This window comes from Mesoplodon mirus (genome assembly GCF_964341445.2).
Source record: "Mesoplodon mirus genome assembly, chromosome: 8".
In the NCBI taxonomy this organism is placed as follows: Eukaryota; Metazoa; Chordata; class Mammalia; order Artiodactyla; family Ziphiidae; genus Mesoplodon; species Mesoplodon mirus.
The window spans coordinates 14700366-14716045 of record NC_138984.1 but is presented as its reverse complement, the minus strand read 5'-3'; the positions used below and the strand labels follow the sequence as shown (position 1 = coordinate 14716045).

At 43.0% G+C, this 15680-nt stretch overlaps 1 protein-coding gene across 1 annotated transcript in view; it reads right to left on the bottom strand.

Moving 5' to 3' along the window:
• Positions 1–2866: 2866 nt before the first annotated feature.
• The window catches only part of WDFY1 (WD repeat and FYVE domain containing 1), a 46215-nt gene continuing 33401 nt past the window's right edge, over positions 2867–15680 (bottom strand). The window contains exons 8-12 of the mRNA XM_082630095.1: positions 13841–13946; positions 8444–8545; positions 6772–6902; positions 5165–5273; positions 2867–4379 (exon numbers count right to left, since the gene is read on the bottom strand). Coding sequence (XP_082486221.1) covers positions 4320–4379; positions 5165–5273; positions 6772–6902; positions 8444–8545; positions 13841–13946 — 508 coding nt within the window. The 3' untranslated portion in view covers positions 2867–4319. The remainder of the gene's footprint in view (positions 4380–5164; positions 5274–6771; positions 6903–8443; positions 8546–13840; positions 13947–15680) is intronic.

Sequence of the window (15680 nt, the reverse complement as noted above, 5' to 3'; positions counted from 1 at the left end):
GGAATCGGAACTGGGCCCCTGGCAGTGAGAGCCCTGAGTCTTAACTACTGGACTGCCAGGGAATTCCCAATAAACATATTATCTTGATGATGAGAGAAAATAAAGCTTTAGTGCTTAAAAAAAAAAAAAAATCAATAAACTGCCATTCTGATCTCTAAACCAACCCCTTATCAGTTAAGCTGAGGACTCAGTTCTCCTGGGTCTGAACCACCCTGTGTTTCTTCATAAGACTGAGCTGTTGGCAAGGGGACCTAGCGCAGGGATCATGGTGTTTCCACGTGGCTCAGGGCACTCAGGGGGCCTGTAGATCCTGAGTGATCCGACTCCAGGGCTTCACAGACTTCAAAACAGATCATACCTACTTCCTTTATATAAAACCCTCATTCCACGCTACCACATTAAGGCAGGCGGTATGAAGAAGGCACGTGCTTTCAAGTCAGACAGACAGTATCTACTTGGTTTTCTCATTTGTAAGACGGGGAAAACAATGCCTTGCAGGAGTGCCGCCGGGACTGAATAATGCAAAGTCCACAGAGCACCCAGCACACAGACAGTGCTAAGCCACGGTAGCTACTACTGCTGCCCTATGTCCAGATCAGACATAACAAAAGCCAAATTAAGCAACAGAGTAACAAGCAAGGGACACTTTATTGTACGCACATCCTCAAAAAAAACACAAAAAACAGAACCCGCAAATAGAAACAAAGAACCAAGTTTTCTAGCTGTCTGGGACACGCAGGGCACCCCATCTCACAGAAACATAGCTACTACAAGACAAAATGTACTAATCAACATTGCCCTTTGCTTCCCCGGTCAAAAAAGTCTCTAGAGAAAAACACTTCAAATTGTATTCTAATATAAATTTGTTGCACAATTAAACTTCAACTTACTCAAAGAGTTACTGTATAGTAAATAGCAGAAAATAGAGTAGGCATTCAATAATCTGCTCACAGTTAACAATTAAGCAACAGACACTTGAATAAATATAGTATGTATTACTTACTTGTTAAACTTCACATTTATAATGAGGAGATGGTTTATCATTAATAGTAACGGGTTTCTTATATTTAAGGAGACACCAGGTCCAGTAACGGAAGTAGGACGTAATGTAATGAAAACTGATTTTAGAAAATATCTCCTTGGGTCTGAGCCACTATGGTATTTATTCCATACTTAGGCCTGTTTCAACAGTTTAAAAATGTAGGTATTAACAGACTGAATGCTTCGGGGGGAGAACAAAGGGACACCATCTTCTAGAGCAGTATGCTTTGTTTATATCCTCTAGGCTGCAGGATAGAACTAAGACATAGTAAACAGAGATTTACAATGTAATGAATAATGTTTCCATCTCATGCTATAAGGGTATATTCCTATCACCTGCACTAATAAAGAGCAATTTTAGAACATGTTTAGAATGAAGAATTGGCCAAGTCCTGATCACAAACATACTAGATCTAAACAGAAGGATATTCTCTAACATTCTGTGCTTTGTGATCCCTAATGGCAACTCAGCGTGAGTATTCAGGAATGGAAAAACCGGTAAACCCTTACTCGGTAAACACTTAAGTGACCCGTTTAAAGAGTAACGCAGTCAAAATAAGGCAATAACTAGAAGTCTAGCTGTACTCTATGTGCCCAGTCCCTAAAACTGTGAAAATAATTTTTACCCACCTTTATAAAAAATATTACCCCATTTGCTACCTAGTGTGTGATAGAGACAAGGCAAGCCTGCCATGTGCATTTCAAAAAAAAAAAAAAAACTGGTAATAAGCTCTGGTGGAGAAAAAATACATTGAAACATTCTCCTTTCCTTTTCTGGATACCCTGTTCCAATTCTTCCTCACACAGACCTTTCCTCCTTGACTTAGGTTAACCCCTTAGGAAGCGCTATATCAGCCTTATATTCTCTATGAAACACTGAGTTTTTCATTAAGGATTTTTTAAAATAAAAAAAGTCTCAAAGCTATGGCATATTCTCAGCAGCTGCGAAACTCTGCTCAGTCTACCACAGACATCATAAAATCACATTTTACAGAGGTTAAAGGAAAGCAAAACCACAGTTCGGCACTCTTCAACATGGCAAGGGATAGATCATGTTCTATTTTCTTTGCAGGACTTCATAAAATCCCCAGGATAGCACCTTTGTATGAGCTGAACCATTGACTAAACTAAGCTAACATTCAACACTGCCATTCAAGTTACCATCACTCAAGTTTTCTTCTGGATTATGTCGGTAACAGACATTATGCAAAGGGCCTAGTAAAAATTTTTAAAGAAAACATCTTTTTCAGGTGATATAACACAAAAATTACAAGGAGCAACAAAGTCGACTTCTACTGCAGATCCTTCTAGAACATGATGTGCCTGACCTCCTTTCCTTATTTGTGCCACTTGGCCATTAAGACATCTTAGTTTAACTGCCTGTCTTAAACTATTATTAAAAAAAAACTCATACAGAGTGAAGTAAGTCAGAAAGAGAAAAACAAATACCATATGCTAACACATATATAAGGAGGAATCTAAAAACAAAAAAAAGGTTCTGATGAACCTAGGGGCAGGACAGGAATAAAGACGCAGATGTAGAGAATGGACTTGAGGACACGGGGAGGGGGAAGGGTGAGCTGGGACGAAGTGAGAGAGTCGCACTGACATATATACACTCCCAAATGTAAAACAGATAGCTAGTGGGAGCAGCCTCATAGCACAGGGAGATCAGCTCGGCGCTTTGTGACCACCTAGAGGGATGGGATAAGGAGGGTGGGAAGGAGACGCAAGAGGGAGGGGATATATGTATATGTACAGCTGATTCACTTTATTATACAGCAGAAACTAACACACCATTGTAAACCAATTATACTCCAATAAAGATGTTAAAAAAACCATTTTAATTAACAGCTGTTATTTTAAAATATTTAGTCCCTTAGTTATATCATACAGAATGATGTTGTCTTGATATGATCCCCCAAAAGCGATGCAGTAGTTTTTTTCAATATCCATTAGTAAGACTAACAAAAATAATTTTGCTATCTATTTTAAAATCTGTCCTTAATAAAAGTCGACGTCTCTCCACTCACTTCCATAGCCCTAAAGTAACAGGTACATGTTTTGCTGTTAAAAACAAATAGATATTTGAATATTAAAAGACAGGCTCCCCATTCCCTACCTCCGCCCCATCCTGGTACTAAGTCGCCAAAAACTTTTAAAATGCCGTTTGATACAACAGATTTTGCTAATTGTTATGAAAGTAATTTACAAGTTAGGAATTACTGTGCAGGACCTGGTTAACAGTTACTGCTCTGGATTACTGATTTCCTTCTGTGAAATAAGTTATAACTAAAAGTCAACCTAGTTTAAAAAGCTTTGGAGTTCTTTTCTGAGGTGTCTATTAAATTGCCACAGTATCACAGGGACTCATCTTGAAACTGCAAATAGATTGTGTCTTTTAGGAGGACTGGGCTGTTCCATGGAATGGACTGATCATTTCCCATCACAGTCATGCTGGTAGCTGGGTTTTCCATTAGTCATCACTGACTGCAATCAGAAAAAGTCAGGCGGCTTGTGTGAGTCCCGTGTTAACAGCACCATAGAAACGTCTTGTCCTCAGAGCACATCTGGGGGAAAGGGAAGAGTGTGGACTGCCTTGGTTAGTGTAGAAACTGTACAGCTCACTTAGTGACAATCTGAGAGCTCGCCCACGGCATGCTGGCTGGGACGAGAAACAACTGAAGTGGGCCACACACTAAGAGCAGACATGGCACTCCCTGGAGAGGACAGATATTGTTAAGAGGTTTCTCAGTGACTAGGGGTAGAGAATATTCACAGACTGCCAGCAGATGAGGAGGATCTCTGGGCTCCTAAGTCCCACTGCAGCCCCCAAGGGAGAGAAAAAGTCCTCCTCCCCTGACCCCTGCTCTGCCTGCAGAGAAGCATGGGAGCCCCTGCGGGCCCAGCAGGTCTGGGGGGAAGTGTGTTTGTAGTTGGAATTGCTTGAAGAAAGTTCTAGGCTTTAACTCTTCCGTTCAGAATTTTTCCTCCGGAACTCTCACGTGCTCAATTACTGCCTCAGCACGCGTCAGCTCACCACTCCAGAGGACGTCTCGCTGGGGTTAACTCCACTCCTCGGGGACCCGCTACATCCCGCGGGTACTTCCACAAATGCCCCAAAACACACTTTTACATTTTTTTCTTTTTAAAAACGTTGATTTGTTTTTTTAGTGGCTGCTGTCCATCCACGTGACAGTGACTGTGGAGCTACAGGGAAGCATCGTGTTTGGTGAAGGCTGCTGCTGGGAAGGCACAGACCCCGCCCGGCTCCCGGATCAATGTGGAGAAAACCCAGTCGCCAGGCTGCAGCCCACCACGGGCGTCATGTCCCAAATCTGCAAGAGAAGGGGGAGGCCTGGAGACGCAGCACCGGTCACGTGGCCCCCCAGGAGGCGCTGCTGGCACTGAGCACAGACAGCTGTTACACTCTCAAAGGGGCCAACATAACTCATTCCCTTCTTTCCCTACAAAACCTTCTCGAGATTTACATAGCGGCGAAACAACGTGGTCGGCTACAATATGAAAAAAGCTTATAAGCAGTATCTCTCTAGACACCTGCAAATTACATCATAATGATGTTTTACTATAAATTTACTTTTATTTTTAATAAAAAGCCCACTGGGGAAAAGCCCATTTTCTTTTTATGATGAAATAAACTATGTCATAGTTTTACAACTCAAGAGTGGTACTAGGATAAAACACTTACTTTCAGTTTCTGCGTTAGCCACCCAGGGATTTAATAAAAAAGCGTGTGGTTATTTCTTATACGTGGGAAGCCTTCTGCCCAGGATGAAAGGATCAACAGCCAGGGAAGGAGTGATCAGAGAAAGGGGTCAGCTAAGGCCAGGCAGTGGGAGGGAGGACCCTGGGGCTGGCTCAGGGCAGCCAGTGACAGAGGTGAGCCAGGCCCTCACTGGCTCACCTGGAGAGACCGACGTGGCCAAGCGAGACACCACTGAGTGCGTGGAAACTCACAAACATGCAGTTTGTTTCCAGGTTTCCACGTGGCTATAGGCTGTTCATCAAAAGGCAAGGCGAGCTTGCCAATCAGAAATGCCTTATGCACATTCATAGCGTGATGGTGGAGCAGTCTACACTGAGGTGCTAATTGGCAGGTTACCTTCACCACGCGATCGGTCCCACAGGTCACCATCAGGCCCCTAGCAACATCCATGGACATGTGGGAGATGTTATGTTTTCCTTCGTGAAAGGTTGCTAGAGAAGTCCGACTAACAGAGAGAAAAGAAACCATTTAAACTCACCCCGCTGTTTCTAGAGCCAAGGGGTGAATTTTCTTAGCAACAGAGAGGAAATATGATAACAGTGTCAAAATCCGCTCCTAAAAGTGTGGCTACAGTTTTGAAAACTATAATTAAAGGATGATAGAAAGCATGATAAGTTGCAAGACTGTTTTATAAAAGATTTTCTAAAACTCCCAAGATAACCAAAATATTTTTTTCTTTTTTTTTTTAGTGGAAAGGCTGGTACCTTCCTAGACACAAGGACAAGACTAGCATGAGATCCCAGGCCGCAGGCTCCCTCAGAACCCTGGTGTGAGCAGCAGCACTCCTGCGCACGCTGACCCTCACTCTGCTCCAAAGCCCGCAGCAACACAGGCCCCATCTCCAGCTCCCTGACTGACACCAGTGATGCCGCACTAGCTTTCCTACTTGGGCCTCCACCAAGGTATGTCCGCCTGCTACTTTCAAAGACGATTCAGAAAGGAGCAAAAGAGGGCTTCCCCGGTGGCGCAGTGGTTAAGAATCCGCTTGCCAATACAGGGGACACGGGTTCGAGCCCTGGTCCGGGAAGATCCCCCATGCCGCGGAGCAACTAAGCCCGTGCGTCACAACTACTGAGTTGCGTGCTACGACTACTGAAGCCCGCGCACCTAGAGCCTGTGCTCCGCAACAAGAGAAGCCACTGCAGTGAGGAGCGTGTGCACCGCAACGAACAGTAGCCCCCGCTCGCCGCAACTAGTGAAAGCCTGCGCGCACCAACAAAGACCCAATGCGGCCAAAAATTAATAAAAATAAAAGAAAGGAGTAAAATAAAATGCTGGTTCTGTCCAAATGGATCTGCCTGCGTCAGCAGAGAATGGAGGACAGACAGACTTGTCTTACACACAAATAGTTATTTAAGAACAGATTGCTGGGTCGGATTGTTGTGGAAGAGAGAACAGGGGTCTCCGGAGTTTTCCCACAAATAAAATTTCCATGCGTGTGTGCGCACAGGTGGAAACCGGGGTGCTTTTGTAGGGCGCCAGTTCAGCCACCCATCAGTGTGCACACGGCCTTGAGCCTCACAGCATCCCGAGTGGTGCGGGGGCTCCTGGCCAGACTGGTCTTAGCAGCATCATTTCTCACAGTGTTTGGGAGAAACATGTCTTAAGTCATAAAGCTAGGGCAGAATCCTCTCTTTAGAAATTGTTTATGAAAGGGATAAACGAGTGGGCAGAAATACAGGGGATCCTGAACAACACGCTTCCAACGGCGTAGGTCCGCTGATACCCGGAGTTTTTTCAACAGTAAATACCACAGCACTACGTGATCCGCAGAACCGTGGATAGGAGGGGCCGACTCTTTTTATACCTAAGTTACCCACTACGCGGAGGGCTGCACCTCTGACCCTCACATTGTTCAAGGGTCAACCATGTATCTGTATCATTTCTCCGTCTCTCCCACTGCAGATGGACACACAAAAAGATAAAGATAAGCAAACACTCACTCCTCGTCCTTGATGGAGTCATAGCAGGAATCGCAGACGCGGACCTGGAACTCAAAGCCCATGACAGGGTAGCTGGAGCGCTTGCTGCTGCACTTCCCACAGACAGCCTGCCCACACTTCCTGCAGTGGTGCTTCGGGGACCAGAAGGAGGAAAAGGAGGAGTTTACCTTTTGTTTTAATGCCCATGGCCTCACTTCAGAGTAGGGGAAATGGAATTGGGACAATGTGCCTCGAATTATAATCACCCCCAATTCAATGTATCAGTAAACACGCCAAAGGCAGACAATATCAGCACCCGTTGAGGATTTCCAAATATCTTTGCTTTGTTATTGGTCAAATACTAGTTTTTATTCACTCATATTATCTGCCTAGGCGACCATAAACAACATTGTTAAGACCAAGTTCAAGCTCTTTCAGGAACCCAAATGGCTAGAGACTTCAGGAGGGAAAAATTATTCCTATTACAGAGAAAAGTTTTGATATAAAGTTTTAAATGTAATTTGCCCTCATTAAGAAACAGATACCTATAATCATGTTGTGCTATTTCTTTTAATCTTTCAAATTGTGATTCTGGAAATAAGCACCAAGAACATTCCAAAATAGCCCAGTTATTATTACTAATGTTAACATATATAATTTTTAAACCACTAAAAGCCTTGTGACCCACACCTTTCCTCTCTCTATCACTAGTTGTTAACTCATAAGATTAAAATTAATTCTTCATGTTTCCTTTGAAGTAGAGACTACTTCACACATCAGTTACCACCAGACATGCGTTGCGAAAACTAGGCCAAGGGTGCAATGTGGGTGCTATTTCCAAGCATTAGAACGTTATGAATGCTAAAACAATTCCTGCACTGCCTGCCAGTCTCATACCTGACCTTGCTGTAGAGTAGCTTCATAAGTAAAGTCAAAGAAAGTTTATTAACACACACAAACTTTCTGTCAGTCCCTTAGAGAGGTGCAACCAGTAATAAAAGGAATAAAATTGCATTATTTTTTACTTATCTGCACAAATTCATATTCAATCTGAACGAGTGGCTACCTTCAAGGCTACTGAAGAACTATGTTTTTTGTAGAACTTTAGTGTTACGTGACTAACCAGTTCTAAGCGCTTCCTTGAAATCTGTAGGCTATTTGGGACATGTATCTTCAACAAATTAAAAAAAATAAAAAACAGTACATACTTGAAACGTGCTTAATAGAAACGCTCCAGGTACGCTTACGTGGAACAAGTTATGAATAATCTAAAATTCTTGGTGTCAGAGTATTCCAGTGAGGGCTAATCTGTTACTTGTTGTCTGTTTGTGCAAGCTTTAGGCTTAGATGCCTTAGTTCATTCTGATTTTGTGCTGGGCTAGTACAAACACTGACTTTAACAAGTAATAGTCCTAAACTCAAAACTTTTTCATCTGTTGACGAACGGGCTCCCAGGGTTTTCTGTGCGTCCCGGCTTTTCCACTGCAGGACAAGCAGTGGCATAGTTTGCTAACAGTCTCACTATTACCTGGGAAAGGCCCTGCTCATGGTCAGCCACACGATGATGGTGACACCACAAAGGTAGGAATCAACAGCATTTACAGGGAAAAGTGCGATCCCAAACAAAATGACAGATTAATCATATAAATAACAAAATACATAACCCAGTGATGACTCGATGTTGGCTACTCACCTGTCTCAACCCCAGTGTCTTCGTGTCCCACATCTGCTTTATATTCCAGAAAAAGGGCTGCTCACATTTCTGACAAGAGTCACTTTCTAACCACTGAGGAGCCTGGGGGACGAGAAAGTGAAACCCAACATGTGAGCGTCTGCCTGTTTACACTGAGTTGCCAGAAATTAATACAACAGTTCCAGACCCTGGTGGGGTTATCCTTTTTTCAAACTCTTCAATATATTATAGCTGTTGCCATATTCAATATTATGTTTGTGTTTTGAATCATCTTTATCATTTTTGCCATGTTTTCAGGATTGTTCACTTTTAATCTATCGACAGGAGGGAGTAGTTCATTTTGCATTATGAACTCTTAAGAGCTGTCTTCATACACTTCTTTTTTATGCCCAAAGTTTTTAAAGTTGTTTGGTAACTATATCCAGTTGAGCAAAAACCTTTCCTGCAGAACCTGACGAACTACCACTTGGGAAGGCTTGTGGGGTCACAAGGTGACCAACAGGAGATCTTCGGGGCGGGGCATCGTGTCAGACAGATGAGCTGCCCCGCCCCCATTCCCAGCTCCCGGAGTGGTGCCCTTCCCTCCCTGTGCCCGCACAGCCAGCCTGCGGACCCCCATTCGAGCAGTGATCTCTCTGCACTGCAATTCTTTTTTTTTTTTTTTTTTTTGCGGTACACGGGCCTCTCACTGTTGTGGCCTCTCCGGTTGCGGAGCACAGGCTCCGGATGTGCAGGCTCAGCGGCCATGGCTCACGGGCCCAGCTGCTCCGCGGCACGTGGGATCTTCCCGGACCGGGGCATGAACCTGTGTCCCCTGCATCGTCAGGCGGACTCTCAAACAGTGCACCACCAGGGAAGCCCTGCACTGCAATTCTTTATGCACATTTCCTCTCCCCAGCCCCTTCGACTAATCTATGAATTATTCACTGGTCTTTTCATCTTTAAATACGTCCAGCCTGTCACAGGGTAGGCACTCAATGAATTTTTGTTGAAACGGGGCAATTAGGCCTCAAAATTACTTCACTCAGAACTTAGAAAATACTTCTCTAAACAAAACATTACAAGTTGTATTCGATTACAAGATGAACCTGCTAAAAGCCTACTTAACCTCAATCATGTACCGTCATATACGTGCAATAAAAATGGAAAATACTATTTCCATAAAATTAAACCAAAGGTCATGAAGTAAGAAATAATCTGTTCTTGATCTTGAAAGTTAACACTCAAGAAAAATGTATCTGATAAGAGGAGACGATGGGACAACCACAGGAAATGACCTACACTGACTACCTTATAAAATATGCAGTGAAGATGGTCAGCTTTACAGAGATTCGAAAGGGGACTTTTGGTGGTTTAAAGAATGAGTTTCCCAACTTCTTTTTTTGTTTCCTATTTCATCAAAACTTTTGGCTTTCTTATTCCTTATTTTAGATAGGACAGCCATTACAAAGGTCTTTCTTTCAGGGGTCGGGGGGTAAGGCACTCACAAACAGAATGAAGTGGGCTGAGACAGAGGAGAGGTTTCTTTTTGTGTGTGTGTGTGGTACGTGGGCCTCTCACTGTTGTGGCCTCTCCCGTTGCGAAGCACAGGCTCCGGACGCGCAGGCTCAGCAGCCATGGCTCACGGGCCCAGCCGCTCCATGGCATGGGGGATCTTCCCGGACCGGGGCACGAACCTGCGTCCCCTGCATCAGCAGGCGGACTCTCAACCACTGCGCCACCAGGGAAGCCCAGAGGAGAGGTTTCTTTAAATAACTGCGCTAATGTTGGAAATGGGAAGGGAGGACAGTAAGAGTGATAAAGAGATGCGCACCTCCGTGAGGAAGATTACCACTTGATGTAGAATTACTTGTTTCTGTGACCAGGGAAGAGAGAAGGTGGTTTGAAAACACTGCCTGTGAACAATGCTCCTGAAGGAGAAACGGTGATTACAACGACACGACAGGCCCTGCTGCCAACAACGTGGGGACATTAAATCGCAGGGGGAAGGAAAGCAGGGGCCACTGTCTAGTCTTATGTTTGTGACACACGCCAGTGTTAACTCCTGCAATACCACTCACGTGAGGAACAGTCCCGTGGAACAAGATGAACGCAAAAACGTATTCACGGCAGTGATATTCAAATAGAAGTATACACCGCATAAGGCTGTGAGGATTACATGAGGCAACATTGGCGAAGTGTTCTGCATAATGCCTGGTATACACAAAGGGCCTTGTAAGTCCAGCAGTGTGTGCCAAGGGTTTTATATGCCATATTTTGCTTAATTTTCAACACAACCCTAGGAGATACAGAGCAACATTCTCCCCATTTTACAGGCAAAGAAACTGTGGCTCAGACATTGAATCGACTGTCCATGGTTGGTTAGTGGGTGGAGCTCCCAGTAGACCCAAGAGTCCAGCCCACAGCCCTGCACTCGTCCACTGCGCTCTACACAGCCTCTGGACATGGTCCTTTTCACCTCAACATGTCAGGGTCTCCAAACATGTTTCTGGAGTATGACAACCAATGGGGACTGAGTTCCTGCCCTCAGGAAGCATGCTTCTGCCTAAGGGTTAGGAAAGAATATTACTTTGCTGAGCTGGAAGGCAGAGGGGCATGAGGGAAGAAAAAAATATGCTTAAAATAATTTGAGATAACAAATGAAAAAATGAACTCAGAAATCAACAGACTTTTTGGAACATATTTTGATATAAGAAATACCCATAACTTTGTTTCTTTTAATAGAATTAAGTGTTACGGTGTAAGCTATCATGAACCATCCTATTAAATGCTTATTCTCTAAGGAGACAAAGTTTTCTTTTATGCTGAGAAGAGCTGAAGAGAACATTAATCAAGTTTTCTGTTTCACTCTCTTTTCTCCATCTTGCTCCATCTGCCTAATCTGGACAAAGATGATGTAACAAGAATAACCCCAATACACTGCTGCTGCTATCTGGTGCGCTCATCTACTTTGCACTAATGTATAAAACAGTATCCATTCCGTGATCGACTAGCTCCTCATTTCAAGAGGATTCATTCTAATAATTGTTACTTGCTCATTTATGTTTCATGCCTACTTCCAGAAAGGAGTCCCTTTGATTACAATCTGGCAGGGAGGGAGATCTGCTTCCAACCAGCCAGTGTGGTGGCCGACAGCCATTGTAGGCTGGGGACACTCCACAGTGAGTGTTTCCAGGTGACTCAGAAAGAAATTCCAGCAAACACTGTGGGGCTAGAGAATCTGGGATTAATCCTCTAGGCCTGTGCCTAAAGAAGTCCTACAAAGTGTCCAAAACCCTAACTCAAGTTCAGAATCTAATAGATCGGAGGCTGCTTACTTTTGCACGAATATTTACTCAGCTGGTAGAAACAAAACAAAACAACAACTAAAAACCAAAAAAAAACCTACTAAAAATGCTGCATCTTTTTGACATAATTTTCTTTCCCACCAATACTGCCAACCATTGAGACAGAAAAGCTCGTAGAGCAAAACGTATTACCAGCTGTGTGCTCATGATTTGGGGTACTCTTCCATAAGTGACTACAAGGAAAAGAGTGACCCCCACAGGAATGACAGGATTGTCTTTTCTTTCCCTGGAGGCACAGGTAAACTCCACACTCACATCACCTTGAAGGTGAGAACTCTGCTTCTACTTTCTACATCTAAAAGAACTTACCAAGGCTGAGAAAGGTGGATTGAAATCCAAGTCGTTAAACCCTTACAAGAGCCACCAGTAGCATCAGGCCCCCATGGTCTCCTCCCTCATGATCCAGGAAACACAGAATAAGACTGAAAAACAACAGGCCGAGTCTAGGAAATAGAACAGTATACTAGCTGCCACTGTCGCATGTAACGAGCAGATGAGAAATATAAAACGCAGTTCAAATAGACCTTTGAAATGAAAGTATTACACATTCTGTAATATCGAGCCAATGTTACCTATGTTTAATAACAAGGTACTCTAAGCCTTACCAAAAGATCTTTAGAAAGTTCAAAAAGGGAAATTAACCAGCAGACACGCAATCAAGATTGCCTCTATGTGACTTGTCTTACAAGGTCACTAAAAAACTAGCAATCGGTACTTCTCCAGATGACGGACTGCATTGTATCATTTATACGGTAGTCTGTTTCCTTCACTAGATTACAAACTTCTTGCAGGTATGAATCTTTGTGTATAAAGCATGGTAATCATAAAGTCTGGAAGTGAGTAATATTGCTATTTCTTTTATTTTTTTTAATAAATTTATTTTTATTTATTTATTATTTTTGGCTCTGTTGGGTCTTCGTTGCTGTGTGCAGGCTTTCTCTAGTTGTGGCGAGCAGGGTCTACTCTTCGTTGTGGTCATTCACGCCTGGCGTCCACCACAGAGGTATGCAGCATACTGACCTACACGCTGTGTAAAGGACAGCACCCAGAACACATCATGTGACATCATGCAATACAGTATGTACTGCAATGCAGTATCATTTATGATGCATATGCACCTAAGTTTCCAGACTTTAGGGTCACCCTTTAGATGCTCAATAAATGTTTCTGAAGTTAAACCATAAGTCTTTAACACCCCTCACACTAAAATCTTCTCTGGAATCAACTCCGCTATCTACATCACAGGTTTTAAACGCCACTTGGAAACGACAGATAAGTACCTGTGCTGGCAGAGATGAGAATGGAAATCCTGCCTGGAAATCCTCTGACAAGATCTATAAAAAGCATTCAGAATGCACATATCCTTGACCCAAAGGGTCTATTTTCAGAAATTTGTCTGAAATAAATAATTGAACAATCACACAATGACAAGGTCAAAAATGTTCCCTGCAGCAATATTTAAAATAGAAAAAAAAGACAGAAAGATTGCTTAGATAGAGTGTCTGTCTAAAGAATTGGAAGAGACCTTAGAAGTCATCTCATTCAACTATTTCACTTTATGGAAGAAGGAACGGAGACTCAGGGAAATTAAGGCACTTAGAACTCGGGTCTCCTGAAAAGAACACTATGTTGACATGGACTCAGTGGAACAGAAGTCAGTGGAAAATAAAATCAGAGAACAGAGATATATTTTCCCAGAGGAGCTATGCCCCTGGTGCGCGTCTCGGGGACCCCAGGGCAGGTGTGCAGCCTCGGAGCGCTTCCCCACAGTCACTCCCCTGGGCGTGCCAGACCGTCTCCCGTGTCCTCTCCTTGCCCTTCTCTGTGAAAATCAGCCTAAATGCCCTGGCTGTGTATATCGCTTGTCCCTGTGGAAACTCTCCAATGAGTAGTGAATGCAGTGCAAAGTGACATGCAGGACCCTGTCAGCTGATAACCAGTAAGAGCTGGGACTGTCTGCACCTTGGCTGGCATCTCCGGTCACCGGGTAGAAAACCAAGAGGCAGGCTGTGGGGGCTCTCCTGGTCAGCCCTGCCTTGCCCTCTCTTACCTCCTCTCTGCTAACGTCCATGTTCCACACTGCGATTCCGCCGTCTGAGGAACAGGAGACCAGCTGCCTCGTGAGCTGAAGGTAACACAGCGACTGCACCCTGTCACTGCAAACAGTACACACAGCACTTACATGTCTCGATGTGGAGAACACAGACCTCGTCTTCACGCAGGCTCAAATCTCTCCCCTCGTTGGAATCAGCAACTGACGTTTTATCATTGGGGATCTGGATCCCAGTATAAACTTTAACTGGCATTCAGTAACTTATTATACAGAATAATAGTTTCTATGAAATAAACACTACTAATCAGTCATTAAGAACTGCAGGTCAGAGTCCCCCACCAGCGGCTGGCAGGCACCCTATTTGTGGGGAGAGGCTAACTCCACGTCTTCCCACACTGCCATCTTGTTTATAGCAATACAATCTCACCTCAAGAAACAAGAAAAGTCTCAAATAAACAATCTAACCCTACACTTAAAACAACTAGACAAAGAAGAACAAAAAAAACCCAAAGTCAGTAGAAGGAAAGAAATCATAAAGATCGGAGCAGAAATAAATGAAATAGAAAGGAAGAAAGCAATAGCAAAGATCAATAAAACTAAAAGCTGGTTCTTTGAGAAGATAAGCAAAACTGATAAACCCTTAGCCAGACTCATCAAGAAAAAAAGGGAGAGGATGAAAGCAGTAAAATTAGAAATGAAAAAGGAGAAATCACAACTGACACTGCAGAAATGCAAAAGGATTATAAGAGACTACTATAAACAACTATATGCCAATAAAACGGACAACCACGAAGAAATGGACAAATTCTTGGAAAGGTACAATTTTCCAAGACTGAACCAGGAAGAATTAGAAAATATAAACAGACCTATCACAAGTAATGACATTGAAACCATAATTTAAAATCTTCCAACAAACAAAAGTCCAGGACCAGATAGCTTCACAGGCGAATTCTATCAAACATTTACAGAAAAGCTAACACCCATCCTTCTCAAACTCTTCCAAAAAATTGCAGAGGGAGAAACACTCCCAAATTCATTCTACAAAGCCACCATCACCCTGATATCAAAACCAGAAAAAGGATCACAAAAAAAGAAAATTATAGACCAATATCACTGATGAACAGAGATGCAAAAATCCTCAACAAAATACTAGCAAACAGAATCCAACAGCACATTAAAAGGATCATACACCATGATTAAATGGGATTTATCCCAGGGATGCAAGGATTCTTCAGTATACAGAAATCAATCAATGTGATACACCATATGAACAAATTGAAGAAGAAAAACCATATGATCATCTCAATAGATGCAGAAAAAGCTTCTGACAAAATTCAACACCGATTTATGATAAAAACTCTCCAGAAAATGGGCAGAGAGGGAACCTACCTCAACATAATAAAGGCCATATATGATAAACCCACAGCAAGCATCATTCTCAATGGTGAAAAACTGAAAGGATTTCCACTAAGATCAGGAACAAGACAAGGATGTCCACCCTCACCACTCTTATTCAACATAGTTTTGGAAGTCCTAGACACAGCAATCAGAGAAGAAAAAGACATAAAAGAAATACAAATTGGAAAAGAAGAAGTAAAACTGTCACTGTTTGCAGATGACATGATACTATACATAGAAAATCCTAAAGATGCCACCAGAAAACTACTAGAACTAATCAGTGAATTTGGTAAGTTTGCAGGATACAAAATTAATGCACAGAAGTCTCTTGCATTCCTATCCACCAACAACAAAAAATCAGAACGAGAAATTAAGGAAACATTCCGATTTACCATTGCAACAAAACGAATAAAATACCCAGGAATAAACTTGCCTAAGG